The 19,589-nt window shown below is 37.6% G+C and overlaps 1 protein-coding gene across 1 annotated transcript in view; it reads left to right on the forward strand.

Moving 5' to 3' along the window:
- The window catches only part of CPNE8 (copine VIII), a 400,491-nt gene that overhangs the window by 324,249 nt on the left and 56,653 nt on the right, over positions 1–19,589 (forward strand). Inside the window, exons 14-15 of the mRNA XM_006888207.1 lie at positions 1,984–2,030; positions 13,234–13,415. Of these exons, the coding sequence (XP_006888269.1) occupies positions 1,984–2,030; positions 13,234–13,415 (229 nt within the window). The remainder of the gene's footprint in view (positions 1–1,983; positions 2,031–13,233; positions 13,416–19,589) is intronic.

Genomic DNA, 19,589 nt, shown 5'->3' on the forward strand with positions numbered 1-19,589 from the left:
TAATACCCTATCATATATCACTTTTAAACTGTGCTCTCCCTCATTTGTTTCAATGCAGTATACATAATTTACCCAGTTTTTCTCAGTCTTACCCCAACCCTGATGTCAGTTCCATTCTACCACAGTAGCACCATGAAGTGTTTGTCTTTTTGTGACTGAGATATTTCACTCAGCATAGTGTCCCCAAAATGATACATCATCAAAGGGGAAACATGTGCCTGGGGACACAGCTCAGAAGGCAAGAAAAGGTTGATTAGACAATGAATGGGAGGTCCAGAGGTGAAGGAGGAAACTGAAGAAAGTGGAAGGAATGTTGCTTTTAATGAGGATTGAAATCAATACACTGTTGAATTGAAAACAAATTTATTCTGCAAAATCACTCAAATTACAATAAAAAAATTTAATGAGGAACTAATTTGCTACCAGAAACAGTATTTTCTAACCATTTGCTTTTTAACTTAAAATGTACTTTTGAAATTACTTCAGGTTCTTCCAGTCATCATATCACTGTTACTTGTTTGTATTCTTGTCTTTGTTGAGAAAGAGGTAGAATTACGTACAGACTCATCAGATCAGTGTATTCCCAAACATAATTTTGTTTTCTCTTCAGACCACATCTTCAGCTTCAATCAATGGAAAAGAAAAAGATAATCCAGTAAAATTGTTTGATATCATTACCATATGCTGGTATTAAAATATTTCTAAGACATTTTATACCCTCCCTGTCTCTCTTTACTCCTCGCTCACAGACACATGCATACACATGAGTGCTGTGGGCACTGACAGGTACACTAGTACCTCACATGTTGCCTCTTGGGAAAAGAAGCAACCTTATTTGGAAGAATTTGCTGAAGAAATGACTTACCAATTATTTTAACTGTGCCATACTTTTAAGGGTATAAAAAATGCATAATGACTACAGAACACTTTCGAAAACAGACACATTCATAATAAATGCTGGCCTTTAAGACTGATCAATAATTATTTACAGTTTAACATCTGCATTCTGGGCCATTTCCTCAATTGTTGGGTTGCCAGATAGGTTATTTTTTAATGGAGGAATAAAATGTTTATATCTATTATATTCTTCTTCCTTGCTTTTTAGGTGTTTTTTTTTTTAATTTTATACTAGTTTACATACAAAGTTTATTAAATTTGTATACATTGTTTTTCACACTGGATATTTCCTTTTTCATTTACCCATCCCTCCCTCCCCGCATCAAATTGTGTGACTCTATGAGTAAGCCTCCCTTTCCTCTCACTGGATCCTAGTACTCGTTCTACAATAATGGTCTTATGCAGTATTTGTCCTTAGGAGACTGAGTTAGTTCACTTAGCATAATACTCTCCAGTCCCTCCTGTGCTAGGCAGTAATTGATGAAATTATTGCTTCTGTGTGCTGCGTAGTATTCCATTGTGTGAATGTACCATAATTTCTCAGCAGGACAGCAAGTAATAAATGTGGGAGAAGATGTGGCAAGATTGGAGCTCTTATACGTTGTTTATGGAATTGTAAGATGGTACAACCACTCTGGAAGGCAATTTGGCACCTCCTCAAAAAGATGAATGTAGAAATTCCATATGACCTAGCTATTCCACTGCTTGGAATATACCCTTAGAAAATGAGAACTGAGACACAAGCAGAGACTCATACACCAATGTTCATAGCAGCATTATGGAAATAGCCCAGATGTCTAACCATAATGGAGTAGATTGAGAAATTATGGTACATTCACACAATAGAAGTTATTTTTCTTCCTATGTCTTTCTTTTGTATTACAGTTTTTTGACTAAAATATCTTACTAAATTCTTAACGTCTGAAACTGATACTAGATGGTACTTAGTTTTTATTGTAATATGTTTGCTGGTAGTAAACATTTTTTTTAAAGTAGTAACATTAAAATATGATAATGCGAATGGAGAAGAAATTCTTTTTATGAAGTTGTTATATTAGTAATGATTCTTGTTTACTTATATTCTAGAACACAGATCAACTTCACAGTAGCTATTGATTTTACTGCATCAAATGGTAAGTATTATGGTGATTTCTTTAAGATCTATGATTAAGGTCCCCCTCTCCCCTCCTTGGATCCTTGTACTCATTCTACAATAATGGTCTTATTCAGTATTTGTCCTTATGAAACTGAGTTAGTTCATGTAGCATAATGTTCTCCAGTCTGTCCCATGTTAGGTAGTAATTTATGAAATCATTGCTCCTGTGTGCTGCATAGTATTCAGCAACTAAGTGAAAATCTTTGTGAAGGAGAGAGCTCTTACTACATTTATATACTTTCGATTTTTCGTATGAAATTCACAGTGGATGCCCTTTCTTTGTAAAATAAAATAGGTCACATAAAGAAAGGCCTATGTAAATTGTAGCAGAAATATGTAATACTTTCCTTTAGGCTGTTAAATGCTGAAATACTTTTGCTTCTGAAGGAATAGAAGTTTCGGATACAGTTAATGTTTACCTTTCTCTATTCCTCTGCCATCCCTTCTTCTCAACACGTAATTACAGCTGTAGAATGTGTATATTTTTAATGCTCATATTTTTAATCTTTTGCATATATTCATTCTCAGAAATATGTTCTTAATGAACATTCACTCCATAATTTTATTTTAAAAATAAGCCATGTTAATAATTTCTTTTTCAATGTTTATATGGACTGTTATGTGTAACACATACAACAACACTGAAAACTCATTACTGTCAAGTTGGAAAAAGCTCAGAGCTGACTTCCTGTGAGTTTCTACAGTTATAACTCATGCAGAAGGAGACTACCTATGTGTGGATAATAATTTATATTTTAGACATTTTAGGAAAGAATGGGTTGTGGTGGGTTGTTTTTTTTTTTTAATTTTGAAGTTACTTTCTTCTAAACAGAGAAACCATTTGTAGAAGATGAGAATCACTATTTTACTTTTATCAGAAGTTGCCACAAGAGTTTCAAGGGTTTTGTTTGTTTGTTTTTATTTTAATCGTTTCTTGTCCTATGGCACTCACATATGCTTTATCACAATGACTTATATTTCACAAAGTAATGTTTTTGAGTAAGGGAAATACCTTAAAGAACTACTCAAATCCAGAAAATATGTTTCGTGAGAAGTATATCTTAGCTACTATTTCTAGCTAGAAAAAGAGCTATACATAAGGAAGTCATTTCATGATCTCTAAGGTACACTACATGGTTCCAGATTGGAACCAGTGATGTGTCCTCCATACATTTTCAATCTGTTTGTGGAAGAGATCATTCGAGAAGCTGGACTTAATGAGGAGAAATATGGCATCAGAATTGGAGGAAGACTCATCAATACCTGCAATATGCAGATGACACTACCTTGCCTGTCAAAACTGAGGACTGACATAGTGACTGGGGTCATGGAAATAGGTGTGTCAGAGACAGTGATACTGGCTCCAGATAGGACAGAGTTCAGAGCTATTGTGCATAGGGTCACTATGAATCTCAGGCAACTTGATGGCACATAACAACAAGGAGGTACGTGCTTACCATAAAAAAATATCTACTATTTTGTGAAATGTACATCATCGTGAGAAATGCAAGCCAAAGGACAGGAAGCCATTTTAAAATTGGTGACAACTTTGTCAAGTAGTTAAAAATTAGAAGAAATTAAATAATGGTTAAAAAAATAGAAGAAACTATAAGCTGTTCACACAGACTACTGACTAATGAAGAAATGAACCTGTAACAGGAGATAGAAGTAGCATAAAAATTTCTACTCACAATGTAAATTTCAAGCCAGATGTCATCATTGGTGAATACTATCAAGTACAAGAGTTAATGCCATCTCTTTTCAAACATTCCAAACACGGATGAAGATGGAACATTATAAAGTCATTTAGTGAGACCAGCAACACCTAGATATTGTTGTTCTTGTTGTATACTATCTAGTCACTTGTGACTCATGTCCACCCTGTGTACAGCTCTGAACCCAGCTCTATTCTGAGACAACCTCATTGTCTCCAACACACCCACCCCCTTACCCTAGTCACTGAGTCAATCCATCTCATCCAAGGTCTTATTTCTTGCACAATCCCACCCCTCTGCCAAGCATGATGTTTCACCCTTTCCAAGAAAGACCTATTTGTTTTCTTCAAGGTCTATAGTATGTTCAAGGCTTTTATTCCCCAACACCACAACTCAAAGGCATTGATTCTTCTATCAACAGTAATCATTGTCCAGCTATCTGATGCATTGCAAATAATTGCAAAGACCATGGCCTGGATCAGGCGTACCTTAGTCTCCAGACTGACACCATTACTCATCATGACCTCTCTGGAGAGGTCCTTGATTTTCCCAGTGCAATTCGTCTCTTGATTTTCTGGCTACTCGTACCAAGAATGTTGACTGTGGAGCCAAGCAAGCTGAAGCTCTTAACAATCTCAGTCTCTTCTCTCTCTATTATGATGTTGCCAGTTGGCTCAGTGGTGAGAATGTTTGTTTCCTTGATGTTGAGCTTCAATTCATAGTGAAGGCTGCAGTCTTTGACCAGCAGCAAATGCCTCAGATCCTCCTCAGTTTAGGCAAGCAAATTTGTATCATCTGCAAAACACAGGTTGTTGATAAGGCTTCCTCTAATCCTGATGCCACATTCCTCTTCATAGAGCCCAGCCGCCTTGATGATCTATTTCAGATATAGATTGAAAAAGTATGGAGTTGGGATACATCCCTGGAATGCACCTTTCCTGGTTTTGAACTGTGCTATGTCTGACAGCTGCCTCCTGGTCCAAGTATGGCTTTCACATAAGCACAGTCAGGTGTTCTGGGATTCCTGTTCTTCTCAAAGTTATACACAATTTGTTGTGACCCACATAGTCAAATGCTTTTGCATAGTCAATGAAACACAGATAGAAAAACTACCTTGATATTTAAACTATATAAAGACATCACAAGAAAAAAACCTCCAGCCTAGAATTTCTTATGAATATGGATATTGTTATAAATTGAATGGTGTTCCCCAGAAATATGTGCCAGACAGACTAGATTACAATTTTCAACATTATGTAATGGTGAAAATATAGTGCTCCACACACTATGTATTGTTAAGTCCTAACCTGAATGATGTTAAGAAGGCAAGATTAAAACAGTTGTTAGTGAAGCAGAATAAGATCTGCAGGATTAAGTTGTACCTTGAGTTAATCTCTTTTGAAACAGAAAAGAGACTTTATAAAACAGTATAGATTTGAGCAAGAGAGAGGACCTGGAAATGGAGTACGTCTTTGTGATCCAGAGTCTTTATGCTGAGAATCTCCAAGACCTAGGATGAGATTGTTGTCAAGATGAGTGAGGATCTCCTGGCAACTCTAGGCACATAGATGTTGAAATAAGACCTTTTCTCAGTGTCAACAGAGAAATAAAGCCTTCCTTTAGAGCTGGCTGCCTACATTTGAAAGATGGGCAGTCCCCTCCCTTGCAGTTTACAGCATCCGAAAACTCACTGGAAGATTAGCTATGAGTCACTTCCAACTCAACAGAAATGCATTTTAGAGGGTTTTTTTTTTGTTTTGTTCTTTTTTAAATACCCTCTTAAACTGTAAGAGAATAAATTTTTGGTTTTGAGTCACCCACTCTTCTGGGTTTTTTCTGCACTATATAAGTAAGACAAAAAAATTCGTACCAGGTATAAAGATGCTGCTCTAACATAAGCCTAAAATGCAGGAATAGTTTTGAAATTGATTGATAGCTTGGAGCTAGAAGAATACACAAGAGCCTCAAAAGAAAATGGAAGGTATATATATATATATAGTCACTTTAACAAAAAGAATTGGTCAACAGTAAACAATTTCAGAAAACTATACAGGGAACAATCAGTGCTACTGACACAAGAAGTCCAGGCTGCTCTGAAGCCATTGGCAAGCTATACATTTTGAGAAATTGACAGAAGGCTGATTGAGATGTTTCAGCAAGCACATGCAAGCCCTGGACATGCTCAGTCATCTATGAGAATGAATAATTATTGAATATTATCATAGTAAAATTTTGCTGCAGATTATGGGGAAAAATGAATAGAGCAGTATATTGACAAAGAAATTACAATTGTTCAGGCTGGATTCAGAAGAGATTATGAAAAGAGGGATTTCTCTGCTGACATCAGAGGATCTTGGCTAAAAGCAGAGAAAACCAGAAAGATGTTCCTTTGTGCTGTATTAACTACTCAAAGACATTTAACTGGGTGGATCATAATAAATTATGGATAGCACTAAGGAGAAAGAGATTTCTGCAAAAAATGCAAGGTTGAATTAACATTCAGAAATCAACTTGTGTAAATATACAAATATACAAAATGTCCTTATTTGCATCTAAAGAGCACTCTGGCTGAGCTTTCTCCAAGACGTATGGTTGTTATTTTTGTAGTCCCTGGGATAGTCAGTACTCTTTTTCAATACCAGAACTTTAAGGAATTAATCCTTCTTCTGTTCTCCTTATTCATTTTTTAGCTCTCAAATAGGACTGTAAAATCTTGAAGTCACTTTGGCCAACAATTCGGCAGTTACAAGATAGTTAAATCTAACAGTTACCATAAGACCCTGCAGTTCTACTCTTTTCATTTCAAAAAAGTGAAGGCATATATCCATACCATGTAAAAAACTTTTACATAAATATGCATAGAATATTCATAATCTTCATAATTTCAAACAATCCAAATGTTCTTTAGTAAACAGTTTATCAAAAGAGTGAGGTATTGATACATGCCACATCATGTTGAAATTTGAGATTATCAAATTAAGTCAAACAACTAGACTACATACTATATGAATATTTTAGAGAAAAAATGGAACTCAGTTGGCATAATATTTAATGTATCAAGCTGCTCACTAAACTGTTAGCAGTTTGAATCCACCAGGTGCTCAGTAGTAGAAAGCCTTCTCCCAAAAAATTTCATATCCTCAGGCTTAAAGGCTGATTTCCCTCCATGAGGAAGATTGCTCTGGGGGAGTGGTGTTTTCTTCATATAAACAATTCTGGTGATACAGTTTTTAAACTTGACTGCTAATCAAGAAGACTGCCTTTTAAACCCATCAGCTGCTCCATAGAAGAAAGATGGAAGAGCCTGTGTCTGTAAAGAATGTTGTTGTTGTTGTTGTTGTTGAGTACCATTGAGTTGGAACCAACACATAGCTGGCCCTACAATGGGTTTTCAGAGGCAGTAAATAGCATGGAAGGAGATGGCCCAACTTTCTCCCGAAGAACCGCTGGTGGATTTGAATCTTGCATCTTTGGGATTGCATCTCAGCTTCTTACCACCAGGCCACCAGAGCTCCCTTCTGTATAGATTACAGCCTTGTGAATCCTCTTGGCCATTCTACCCTGTTCTGTAGGATCACTGTGAGTCATAATCACATTAGCAGCAGTGGATTTAGTTTGTTATTTATACTAAACATTCAGAGTAGGCAAATTTCTAGAGACAGATTTAGTGGTTGCATAGGGCTAGGGTAAGAGAATGACAGCTAATGTATGTGGTATTTCTTTTTGATAAAATGAAAGTGTTCTAAAATTCATTGTAGTAAAGAGTGCATAGATTTATTTTTAATTGCACATTTTATAAGGGTAAATTACATGGTATATTAATTATCAATCAATCAAGTTATATAATCAATTTAGGTGAGATTTCTTCAAAGATAGTGCCAACCAAATAGCAGATAATAGTCTGAGATTAATTTTTCCAAGTTGCATCCTCAGTATAAATCATGAAACACAGCTATTGTTCCAATGTTAATTTTGTTTTGTCTGAGTAAATTTTAATTTATTGCTTATTATATCATAAATATTTACCAAAAGATTATGCACAGGGTAACTTATCAAGTAACGTTTGACTAATTAAATTGGGATTTTTATTTGTGATGCTCTCAGTGAAGTGTGTAAAAAACCCCAAAAACCAACAAACACAACATTCTAGAAGACAACTTTGCTTCATGGCAAATGCGTTGGGAAATGGTAATGTTTCTGATTGTGTAAATCCATATCCTAGTTTTACCAATAGTAACTGTTTTATTTAATTTTTTAGCACAGTACTGGTCAGGTATTCCCAGAGTTACTATGAGTCAGAAGTGATTCAACAGCATCTAACACAACAATAAAAGCTTTGATTTCATAAATTGAAACATAGAAGAAGTGAAAGTACCCATGAATTGGGCTTTCTGTGAGGGCTCATTTAAATATTCAGTAAGATATTCAATATTTTCTAGATTCCATTCTATGGTTGTTGTTATCTGCCACTGAGTGACCTGCGACTCAAAGCAACCCTATACACAATAGCTCCGAACACTATATCCTGAGACTGTCTTACGATCTCTGAAATACCCATCCATCCTTTACTCTAGTTACTGTGTCAAACTTTCTCATCCAGGGTTTTCCTCTCCTGTGCTGTCCCTCCACCCTTTCAAGCATAATGTCCTCCTCCAAAGATTGGTCCCTCCTGACCACATGCTTATAGTATATGAGACAGAACTTCAAAATCTTTGCCTCCAAGTTGCAACCTGGTTTCTCTCTCTCCAGGATAAGAAACATAGACAATCTCCATTCTATTATGTTGTTGTTGTGGTGGTGGTTGTTGTGGTTGTTATGTGCCATCAAGTTGCCTGCTACCCATAGAGACATAATTGTGTTTAATTCTTTTAAGTTTACTGTTAGTTCATTCACTTTAGGTGTTATTGTAAAAATAAAACAAAGAAAGTATAGACCTGGTTCTAGAACTGAAAAAACTGACATATAATAGGCAAAATTTTTAATTTTGAATTACATAAAAGTAAGAAAAGAAACAAAGGTGGCTGGGACCAACAACGAAGGGTCTCTAGTACATGAAATAATAGGAAAAGAAGATTAAGAACAAGGGAACACTTGAAAGATGTAGATGAAAAAGAAGATGTCAGCATTAATAGAGTGAGGAGACTTGTGTAGATGAAGATACTAGAAAGAGATAGATAACACCTTTAGATGGATTGGATCTGAACGTGCTATGAATGATAGACTAAAAATGTCAAACACAACTAGATGTAAATGCTTTTCTTTTGGCTTATTTTCATTTTAATATTAGTTTTATTACTAAAGTGACATTAATTGCCATATAAGCATCATTGGGTAAAAGCCTTGTATTTGAAAACTGTGCAAGGTAGCCATTTAGTCCGGTAATTCGATAGCTTATCTGATGTGCCTCTAGTGGGCTTTTGATGAAGTAACAAAGTCCCTACAGTAGAAAAAGACTCATTAAAAAAGTAAAAAAAAAAAAACACAACAAAACTTGCCATGACGAATAAGATGGAATGTTGCTAACTTTTTGAAAATATAAATGCATTTGAGCGATTAATTACCTTAAAGACCAAAAAAAATGTTCTGTGTATGTTGTTGTTATGTGGCATCAAGTCACCTGTGACTCAGAGCAACCCTCAGTACACTAGCTCTGAAGCCTTTCTTATCCTGATCCAGCCTCACTGACTCAGACACACTTAACTCCATTTCCCCACTTACGGTGTCAGTCCATCTCATCTGGGGTCTTCCTCTTCTGTGTTGCCCTTCCAGCCTTCCAAGCATGATGTCTATCTCTAAGGACTGGTCCCTTCTGGCCACATTCCCAAAGTTTATGAGACAGAGCTTCAAAATCCTTGCCACTAAGGAGAAACTTCATTTCAACATCTCAAAGAAAAACCTGTTTGTTCGTTTGGCCATTCATAGTATATTAAACACTCTTTTCCAGCATGCCAATGCAAAAGCGTTGATTATTCTTCTGTATCCTTAGTCATTGTCCAGCCCCATGATGCACAGCAAGTAATTGCAAAGACCATGGCCTGAATCAGGTGTATCTTAGTCTCTAGACTAACATTGTTGCTTCTCAGTTCTCTGGAGATGTCCCTGACTTTGGATTTTCCCAGTGCAGTTTGTCTTTTTATTTCCTGGTTGCTGGTGCCAAGAAGGTTGATTATGGAGCCAAACAAGCTGAAATTATTAACAACCTCAAGTTACATGTATTATAAACCGAAGAGAGGCCTCTTCTTTATTTTTGTTTACACTGAGTCATAAATACTTGGGTTTTTTTTTCTTTAGTGATCAGAAAAAGGACTATGTGTTAAGGCTTTTCTTCTTTCAAAAGGCAGCATGGGATGACAAAGTAAATTATTATAATGAAATGTGCAAGGAGTTGGAGTCAGAAAATCGAAAGGGCTGAACTCGCTCAGCATTTCTTAAGCTCAAGGAACTGAAGAACACATTCAAACCTCGAGTTGCTATAATCAAGGATGCTTTCAGCAGAATATGAAATGATCCAGGAAGTATTAAAAGAAGGTGGAAAGAATATACTGAGTCACTGTAGCGAAAGGAATTGGCAGACACAGAAGAATTTCATGAAACAACATATGATCAAGAGCCTTTGGTGATGAAAGAAGGTTCAGGCTGCTTTGAAGGATATGGCAAAAAAAGGCCCCAGGTATATATGGTATACCAATTGACATATTTCAGCTAACAGATGCTGCCCTGGATGTGCTTACCAAGTTGTGCCAAGAAAACTGGAGAACAACGACTTGGCCAAATGACTGGAAGAGATCTATATTTGTTGCCATTCCAAAGAAGGATGACCCAACAAAGTGTAGAAACTAAAGAACAGTCTCATTGATTTCACATGCAAGCAAGATTCTACTGCAGATTATCCAAAAACGACTTGAATAACACATCAGCGGAGAACTGCCAGAAGTCCAGGCTGGGTTTAGAAGGGATTTTAGTACTAGGATATTGTAGTTGATGTTAGATGGATCTTTTTTTTTTTTTCCATCTGTCCATGCATCCAGTGCTGTCACCACTTTATTGTGAGGGGAAATGGCAGGGTCTCTGATGCCTTGAGGGCTAGAAGGTATATCCAAGAGCAATTCAAGCAGTGCCCCAGAGGGGTTCACCATCCGGGTGACGCCTTCTCCCAGGGAGGCCCTGGGCTGGACCTGGGTTAGATGGATCTTAGCTGAAAGCAGGGAATACCAGAGGAATTTCTATCTGTGTTTCATTGACTATGCAAAGGCATTTGACTGTGTGGATCATAACAAACTGGCTGACTCTGAGAAGAATGGGAATCCCAGAACACTTGATCATTCTAATGCGAAACCTATACTTGGACCAAGAGGCTGTCATTATAACATAGCAAGGGAACACTGCATGGTTCAAAATTGGGAAGGGCGTATGCCAGGGATGTGTCCTATCTCCATACCTTTTCAACCTATATGCAGAACAGATTATCTGGGAGGCTGGGCTCTATGAGGAGAAACGTGGCATCAGGATTGGTGGGAAGATCTATCAACAATCTGCGTTAGGCCGATGACACAACCCTGCTTGCAGAAACTGAGGAGGACCTGAAGCGCTTGCTGTAAAGGGTCAAGGACTGCAGTCTCCAATATGGATTGAGGCTCAATGTCAAGAAGACAAATATTCTCACCACTGAACCAATTGGCAGCATCAGGATGGATGGTGAAGAAATTGCGATTGCTCACAGCTTTCGTTTGCTTGGCTCCACAGTCAACACTCTTGGCACCAGAAGCCAGAAAATTAAAAGGTGCATTGCCATGGGAAAGTCTGCTGTTAGGGACCTCTCCAGAATGCTCAAGAGCAATGGTGTCTCTCTGGAGACTAAGGTGCATCTGATTCAGGCCATGGTCTTTGCAATCACTTGTTATGCATCAGAGAGTTGGACAATGACCAAGGAGGACAGAAGGAGAATTGATGCCTTTGAGCTGTGTTGCTGGAGAAGAGTATTGAGGGTATCATGGACTGCTAGGAAAACAAACAGATTCATCCTGGAAAGGGTTAAACCTGGTGACTCCTTGGAGGCAAGGATTCTGAGGCTCTATCAAACATACTTTGGACATGTTGTAAGGAGAGACCAGTCCTTGGAGAAGGACATCATGCTTCGGAGGGTGGAGGGACAGCGCAGGAGGGGAAGGCCCTCTATGAGGTGAATTGATTCAGTGACTGGGGTAATAGGGATGGGAGTGTCAGAGACAATGTGATTGGCATAGGACAGAGTGGAGTTTATGCCTGCTGTACATAGGGTCACTATGAGTCTCAAGCGATTCGACCGCACATAACAACCACCACAACATGTGCTATTACAAATTACATTTAACTTTCCGTTTTTGCTTAAGAAACCAAAGAGTTGTTCAGTCTGCCTTTGTAGTGGTAATTAGAGCAAAACTAATTCTAACAATGTGAATCTCGATGTGTTTGAATGATAGCACATACATTACTTTCTCAAATTTAATCTCCAGTCATGTACAACGACCTACACTGAAAATTCAGTCAATGCTGACAATAATAGTAATAGCTAAACCTTTCATCTGATACTTTATTATTTTAAGCCACTTTTACACAGATAGTCTTATTTTTTCCTCTCAGTAAATACTAGATAAGACCTGCTGCCATCTAGGTGATTCTAACACAGTGACTCTCCTATGCATTTACAAGGCTGCAAATTTTTATGGGTGGAGATTGCCCATCTTTTTATCTGTAGAACAGCTGATGGATTCCAATCACTTTTTTTTTAGCAACCTAAACCATAGCACTGTGTCTCAAGAGCTCTTTAGTAGAAATAGTAGTAGATTCTCTACAATAATTTTGGTTTCTTTTTATCCTACAAATTAAGAATTCAACTTTGGATATCCTGGTTCCTGATTGCCTAATTAGAAACTGGAAAAATATCAGATCTATTTTTTTAAGTCGGCTTAAATTTTAAAATCTTCATAATGACCATTTTTTGAAGTGAGAAATTAGGATATATCTAAAATATTCCATTTGTTTTTAAATACTTAAGAAGGCCTTGTAATTATAGAAGACTGTTCAGTCAAGTCAGGTCCTCCGACTATAGGTATACATATTTAAACTTTGAGGCACATAATTTTTTTGAAGTAAAGATAATAAAATAAGATTTACACAAAGTACTTTTATGCTTTTCCTAGAATTAAAACCACAGAGAGCCTATAACACTGACAATGAAGAATTATTTCTGAGAAGGTCTGCATTTGATTTAGCTTATCTTTGGAAAGCTTTGCACATGTTTAATATAATATAATGATATCTAGATGCACTATCTCCTCCAAAAGAAAGTGTTTAATGAACTTTGAGTACAATAAAAATATAATTCTAGATATTTCATTCAGAAATGTACAACAAGCGGAGAAAAAAAGGGGGGGGAAATCTTCTTAGCCTTATCAGCTGTGTTTCAACTATTTTCTGTGTCTTCAGGTAATCCTGCTCAGCCCACTTCTCTCCATTACATGAATCCTTACCAACTGAATGCTTATGGTATGGCTCTGAAAGCCGTGGGAGAAATTGTTCAAGATTATGACAGTGACAAAATGTTCCCAGCTCTAGGATTTGGTGCAAAACTGCCTCCAGATGGAAGGATATCTCATGAGTTTGCTTTGGTAAGAATATATCCAGGATATGACATTTAGGAGGGGAAAAATTACAATCTTTTCATATGAGTTTACTGCTTCTGCTTTAGACATTGATGATGGAAGATTTTGTGATTTTATATGTAGTCCAATTTTTGTACATGATTGACTTGTGGCTGTTGTTGTTGTTAGTTGCCATCAAGTCAAGTACGACTCATAGTGACCCTATGAACAACCTATCTGAACACTGTACTATGCTATGTTACCCTCACAATCTTTGACACACTCAAGCCCATTGCTGCAGTCCCTGTGTCAACCCACTTTGCCACCCCTCCCACTTCCCAAGCATGATGTCTCTCTCCACGAAGTTTTATGATTGGAAAGGAAGAAAATCAATAAATCAGCATAAATGTATCTGGCATCTATTTGGTTGAAAACCAGTAGGTCTGTTCTAGTTAGTGATTGCTGCATCACAAGCCTTCTCAAACTTAAAAGGCATTAAACAACACGATTTCGGTCAGGAATTTAAGCAAAGTACAGTGAGAATTACATGTTTCTTCTCTGCAATTGGACCTCATCCTGGTTGAAATAAATAATGAAGGTGACTGGGACATTAGCTGAGGATGGCTCTGGGGCTTTAAATTCCATTTTCATTGCTCAGCTGGACTTTTTCATTCTTCTCCATGTCATACCTGCTTGAACTGGAATAGACCCAAAATGATTTTTGTGCTTCTGCTATCTTAGCTAAGATGACAAAAACCTGTTTGATCAGATTTCTCCATCTTTCTCTCTGGCTCCGTGGTTCATTTATGTGGTAATCTTGAAAGCTCTGGCAGCCTACTCGAAAGCAATAGTGTTCCAGTCCCAAAGTCATGCAGTTTGAATCTACCTGCTGCTCTTTGGGAGAAGGATGGACAAGTTTCACGTGACTAACAGCCTCTGAAGACCCACTAGAGGGTCAGCTGTGGATCAGTTCTGACTCGACAGCACACACCACCACCACCACCACAATGTAGTTACCTTGGTGACATCACAGTGTGGTTGGTCTCAGGTAGTCAGAGTTCTTTCATGACAGCTACTTTCCTCAGAGTGAAGCTTCTAAAAGTCTGGGAGCAGAAGTTGCAGGGCATTTTGTAGCCTAGCCTTGCAAGTGCCAGAATGTCACTTCTGATATGTTGTCTTCGTGAAGGAAGCCACTAAAGTTAGCGTGGTTTGAGGAAGAAGAATTAGCCTTGGCCTCTCATTGGAAGGAGATGCCATTTCACATTCCATTTGAAAGATGTACATTTTATTGTACTCTATCTTTCAAATAAACCTCATACCAAACCTGCTGCTGTTTGAGCTGTTTCAAAATAATGAAAGTCCTGTAAGTAGAATTATGTCCCATATTGTTTCCAATAGCTGATTTTTCATATGTAGATTACTAGACCTTTTTGAAAATTTTTTGAGACATCTCTGAATGGACTCAAGCCTCAAATCCCAAGTTGTCAACTCAGTACATTAACCATTTTTACTGCCCAAGGACTTAGTAAACTCCGTAGATAATGCTAATAGATCCAGTCAGTCTTACCTTTACTTGTACTTTTTTATTAAATATTGGCAAAATCTAAGAAAGGTTATCTGTAACTATGTGGACAAAGTTATCTTTTCCAACCCCCAGTGCTTCACTACTTATTGTCAAACTCAAACTCAAAAAGCCCTTGCTGACCTGCCAGTGAGCTTATGAGTCTGTAAATAGTGTGAGAGGAGATTGCCTATTGGTTGGTTGGTTGTTTGGTTGGTTGGTTTTGGGTTTGTTTTGGTTTGGTTTGAGGTTTTTTGTAGAGCCACTGGTAATTTCAAATCACCAGGAAAATGCTGATTTTGTATTAATAGTGCAATTCCTTGTAGACTAAAGCTCTTTGTAAAAAGAGTAAGGGCCATGTGTTGTTAGGTACCGTTGAATCAAGTATGACTCATAGCGACCTTATGAAAATCAGACCTGAATCTTCTCTTATCCAGTGCTGTCTTCACCATTTCTGATATACTTGATCCCAATGCTGCATTCACTATGTCATCCCATCTCAGTGAGAATCTGGGGACAGCCATCTCTGGCCTTTACCAACTTCACAAAGGGGAACTGTCCCTGCCAATAGTATGAACCACACAAAACCAATTCCTGTGAGGTCAGACATGTCCGTCATACTCCTATACATCTTTCAACTCCTCTCGACACCAATCTTCCTACTTTACTGGGTACAAAATCCAATTTTGTCGCTCAGAGACCACACAGAAACATTTTGGGGACATCAAAAGTTTATATTCCAATTTGTAGCAGAATAAAGTCAGTCAGTACAGCTTCCGAAATGTGCTCACAATCGTGTTTAGGCCAGTTTTACAAGTTCTTAGTCCTGCCCATATTGGCTCTTCCTTCCCCAGCAACAACAAACTTGATCAAAAAGCTCTTAGCTCTGGTCCAATGATGCAGCAATTCCAAGACCCCGTCTTATGTCACGACTCTGGCTGCCATTGCAGCTGCTTCAGAAAGCCACCCTAGTGTGTCTGCCATAATGAAGAATGAGTTGCATTCATTGGTTCCCCAATGGTGTAAGATCTTCCTTCTGCTTCTTTTTTTTTTTTTTTTTTAGAAAAATTTCTATTTAGAATTAGCCCGCTGGACTCAGTTTAGATGACCCCAATTTTGTTGGCAGCATCCAAAGCATCATAATCAGGAGCAAGTCGAACATAGGCCTTCTTCTCTCCATCAGGCCTAATCAACGTGTTGACCTTAGCCACATCAATGTCATAGAGCTTCTTTACAGCTTTTTAAATTTGGTGCTTGTTGGCCTTGACATCCACAATGAACACAAGTGTGTTGTTATCTTCTATCTTCTTCATAGCTGACTCAGTAGTCAGGGGAAATTTGATGATGGCCTAGTGGTCAAGCTTGTTTCTCCTGGGGGTGCTCTTCCAGGGGTATTTGGGCTGCCTTTGGAGTCTCAACTTCTTAGGCCGCCGGAAGGTGGGTGACATGCAGATCTTTTTTTTTGGCTGTGGACGCCCTTCAGGACTGCCTTCTTGGCCTTTAATGCCTTTGCTTTGGCTTCAGTTTTGGGAGGGGCAGGGGCTTCCTTCTTGGCTTTCGGCGCCATCTTCGTAGAAAGGCCCTTCTACTTCTTGATCCACTCAATTTAATGGTGGGACTAGCCATCTTTCCTTGTGAATTGGTGAGACTAGCCAATTCTGTGTGGATTGGTGAGGTAACCAATCCCCTTGTGGATAGGACCACACCCTATTCACATATTCTTGCCCACCCACTTGGCAAAGTTAATTCATTGGCTAGAAAAGTCATTTTGAATGACAAACTCCACACTTTTCTATAGTCAGTATTTTATTGGTTTTTGTTGATGTCAATTCATATTACAAAAATAGTGTGAGAATTTTTTTTTTAAAGTTGTACAAGATAGTGAGAAAATGTAAACACTAGATAAATTGCACTGGGAAAGTCTGTTCTCAGGGACCTCTCCAGAACAATGAATAATTAATACTTTTGAGTTCTGATTCTGGAGAAGAATATTGAACATACAGTGTACTGCCAAAGAACAAACAGCACTTTCCTGGAGAGTTTTAAACCATGTTGCTTCTTGTAGGCAAGGATTTTGAAGCTCCATCTCATATACTTCGGGCATGTTTCCAGGAGGGACCAGTCCATAGAGAAAGACATCATGCTTGAAAGAGTGAAAGGTCAGCTCAGGAAAGGAAGGCCATGAATGAGTTAGATTGACACAGCAACTGGGATAATGAGGATGGTGTGTTGCAGACAGTGAGACTGCCTCAGGATAGGGCAAGATTGAGAGTTATTGTACATAGTATCACAGTGAGTCATTGTACACAGTATTACAGTGAGCCACAGGCAACTGGATGCACATAACAAAAATCGAACTGAATTTAGAATGTATCGAATATCTTATTGAATATTTCATTTAATCATCTCAGAAAACCTAATACATAGGTACTTTCACTTCACAACAACATCATCCAATCACAGACTTTTTACTCATTTTTTTGTGTAGTCTTCATAAAGTTTCTATATGGTAGATATATTATTGTTAACATTTTGCACTCATAGTGATATAAGTGCTGCTCTCTGAATGCAGCGAGAATCATGCCTTGGGAATTGTAGAATATCGCTTAGATCCTCATTGGTTAGCCAGGGTTTTCTCGTTAACAAAGCTTAAGACTGAAACCCAGATCAGAGTTGTTTTTTGTATCTATGTCCTTGACCACTACTAAGCTGGATTTTATAAAAGCTTTCACAATCATGTCTCTCAGAGGCAACCTTTATTAAACCATGATATATATGTTTCCCGACGCTTTTGTCTGATTAGATTTTATCTACCTTAAATAGAGCTTAGGAGTGATATTTTTACATTTTTATCCCTGTACTTATTCTTGTTTTTCTGTTCCATCAACCACACAATTTCAGGAGAGGTTGCTGGAGGGTTTAATTCTTTCTTCCATGAAATACCCCACATGCCATACTCCCAATGTCATATAAAAATGAGTATCTGTTGGGATTTTGTTGTGTCTTAGAGAATTAAAATCTCCTAGAAACTTACAAGGCCATGAAAATCACTCATGTGCCTCTAAGTCTTAAGTGCCTTAGGAAAAAGGTCATGTGCTATTTTAAAGCCTTAGAAAAGGAATAATTATGCTAAACCAAATGAAGTTTACTAATTTTTCTTCCACAAGTTTCTCTTCATCCTTGGGTATGATTTTTTTTTCTTCCTTTCTCACACCCTTTAATGCTCTGCTTCTCTTCCATATATTTTTACCTACCCCAAACCTATGCAATTATCTTAGGAAACTTTTTTTTAATTGTATATATCAGTTAAATTCATAAGAAGACAGAGATCACACCTTCTAATAATATAAAAAATGCTGTCCTAAAGATACTAAAACAATAATATTGATAATATTTCTACTGCCTAAATTTTAATATCATCCTAAAAGTGTGTTACTTAGCTTCCTGTTACATGTTGCACTGTTAACAAAAGTTCCATGACTCAAATCCACCAGCTGCTCCATGGGAGGAGGGTGAAGCAGTCTCCTCCTGTAAAGACTTGGTGCCTATGGAACTCACTAGACGTGTGCTCCACTGTCAAGTCAGAATCTATTCATAGCTGACCCTCTACCAGGGTTTGAGAGGTCGTAAATCACATGGAAGGAAATGACCCGTCTCTCTCCTGCAGAGCAGCTGGTTGGTTGTGTAATGCCTTACCACTCAGTTACCAGAACTCCCTAGTGGAAGGTAGTAACCAGTCAGATCGACTGGATAACAGTGAGTGGGTTTCGTTCTCAAAATACTTGTATTTTCCTAGAGAAACTAGACAGAGAAGGGCTAAGTAGGTCTTCAATGAAATAGTATTTGACTTAATTGCATTCCTTTTTTTTTTGTATTATGATTTTAGCAAATGTTTATAGAAAAGTTGGATTTTCATTTGTTCATGGTTTTGCATTTTCCTCACTTCACCCCTCCCTAGTTCACTTTACTATGAACCTCTTATTCTGACTGTTGTCATACAAAAATGCCTAACTGTATATACCTTTTAAACTGTTTGTTCTTTCCTTCATCTGTTCCAATGTGGTGTCCGTGTGCATTCTTTTCTTAATAAAGTACTCTGCACTAACTTTATCATTAATCATATATACAATATATTTATAGAAAGAGCTATAAAATATGTATGTATGAATTCTAAAAAACCCTCCAGTACTGTCAAGTGGATCCTAATTCTAGCAATCCTGTAGGACAAAGTAGAACTTCCCCTTTCCCAGGCTGTGTATTTTATCAGGATCAGACTGCCTCCTCTCCCTTCTGCGGAGCCCTAGTTCATTCAAACCACATACCTTTTTATTTACAGCCCATTACTTAACCCACTGTGCCACCAGGATGCCTTTTTATTTAGCATTTGATAACAGTAGGCAGTACATAAATTAAAAATGTATCTGTGGTCATTCTGACAATCAGCATTCTGCTTAATATTAACAAATTTGTATTTCCATGGTAAGAATTTGTGATACATATTCACAATCATTAATCTATTTATCTTGTAAAATTCAAATAATCTTAGATAAAAAGGAAAGACTTTTTGAAAGACCAAAATTCCAAGTATGGGAGTTCTGGCTAGCACAAAAGCTAGAACTGAGCTTTGCTCTATCAAAAAG

The sequence above is a fragment of the Elephantulus edwardii genome, unplaced genomic scaffold (assembly GCF_000299155.1).
Source record: "Elephantulus edwardii isolate Elephantulus edwardi_28Jun2011 unplaced genomic scaffold, EleEdw1.0 scaffold00065, whole genome shotgun sequence".
In the NCBI taxonomy this organism is placed as follows: domain Eukaryota; kingdom Metazoa; phylum Chordata; class Mammalia; order Macroscelidea; family Macroscelididae; genus Elephantulus; species Elephantulus edwardii.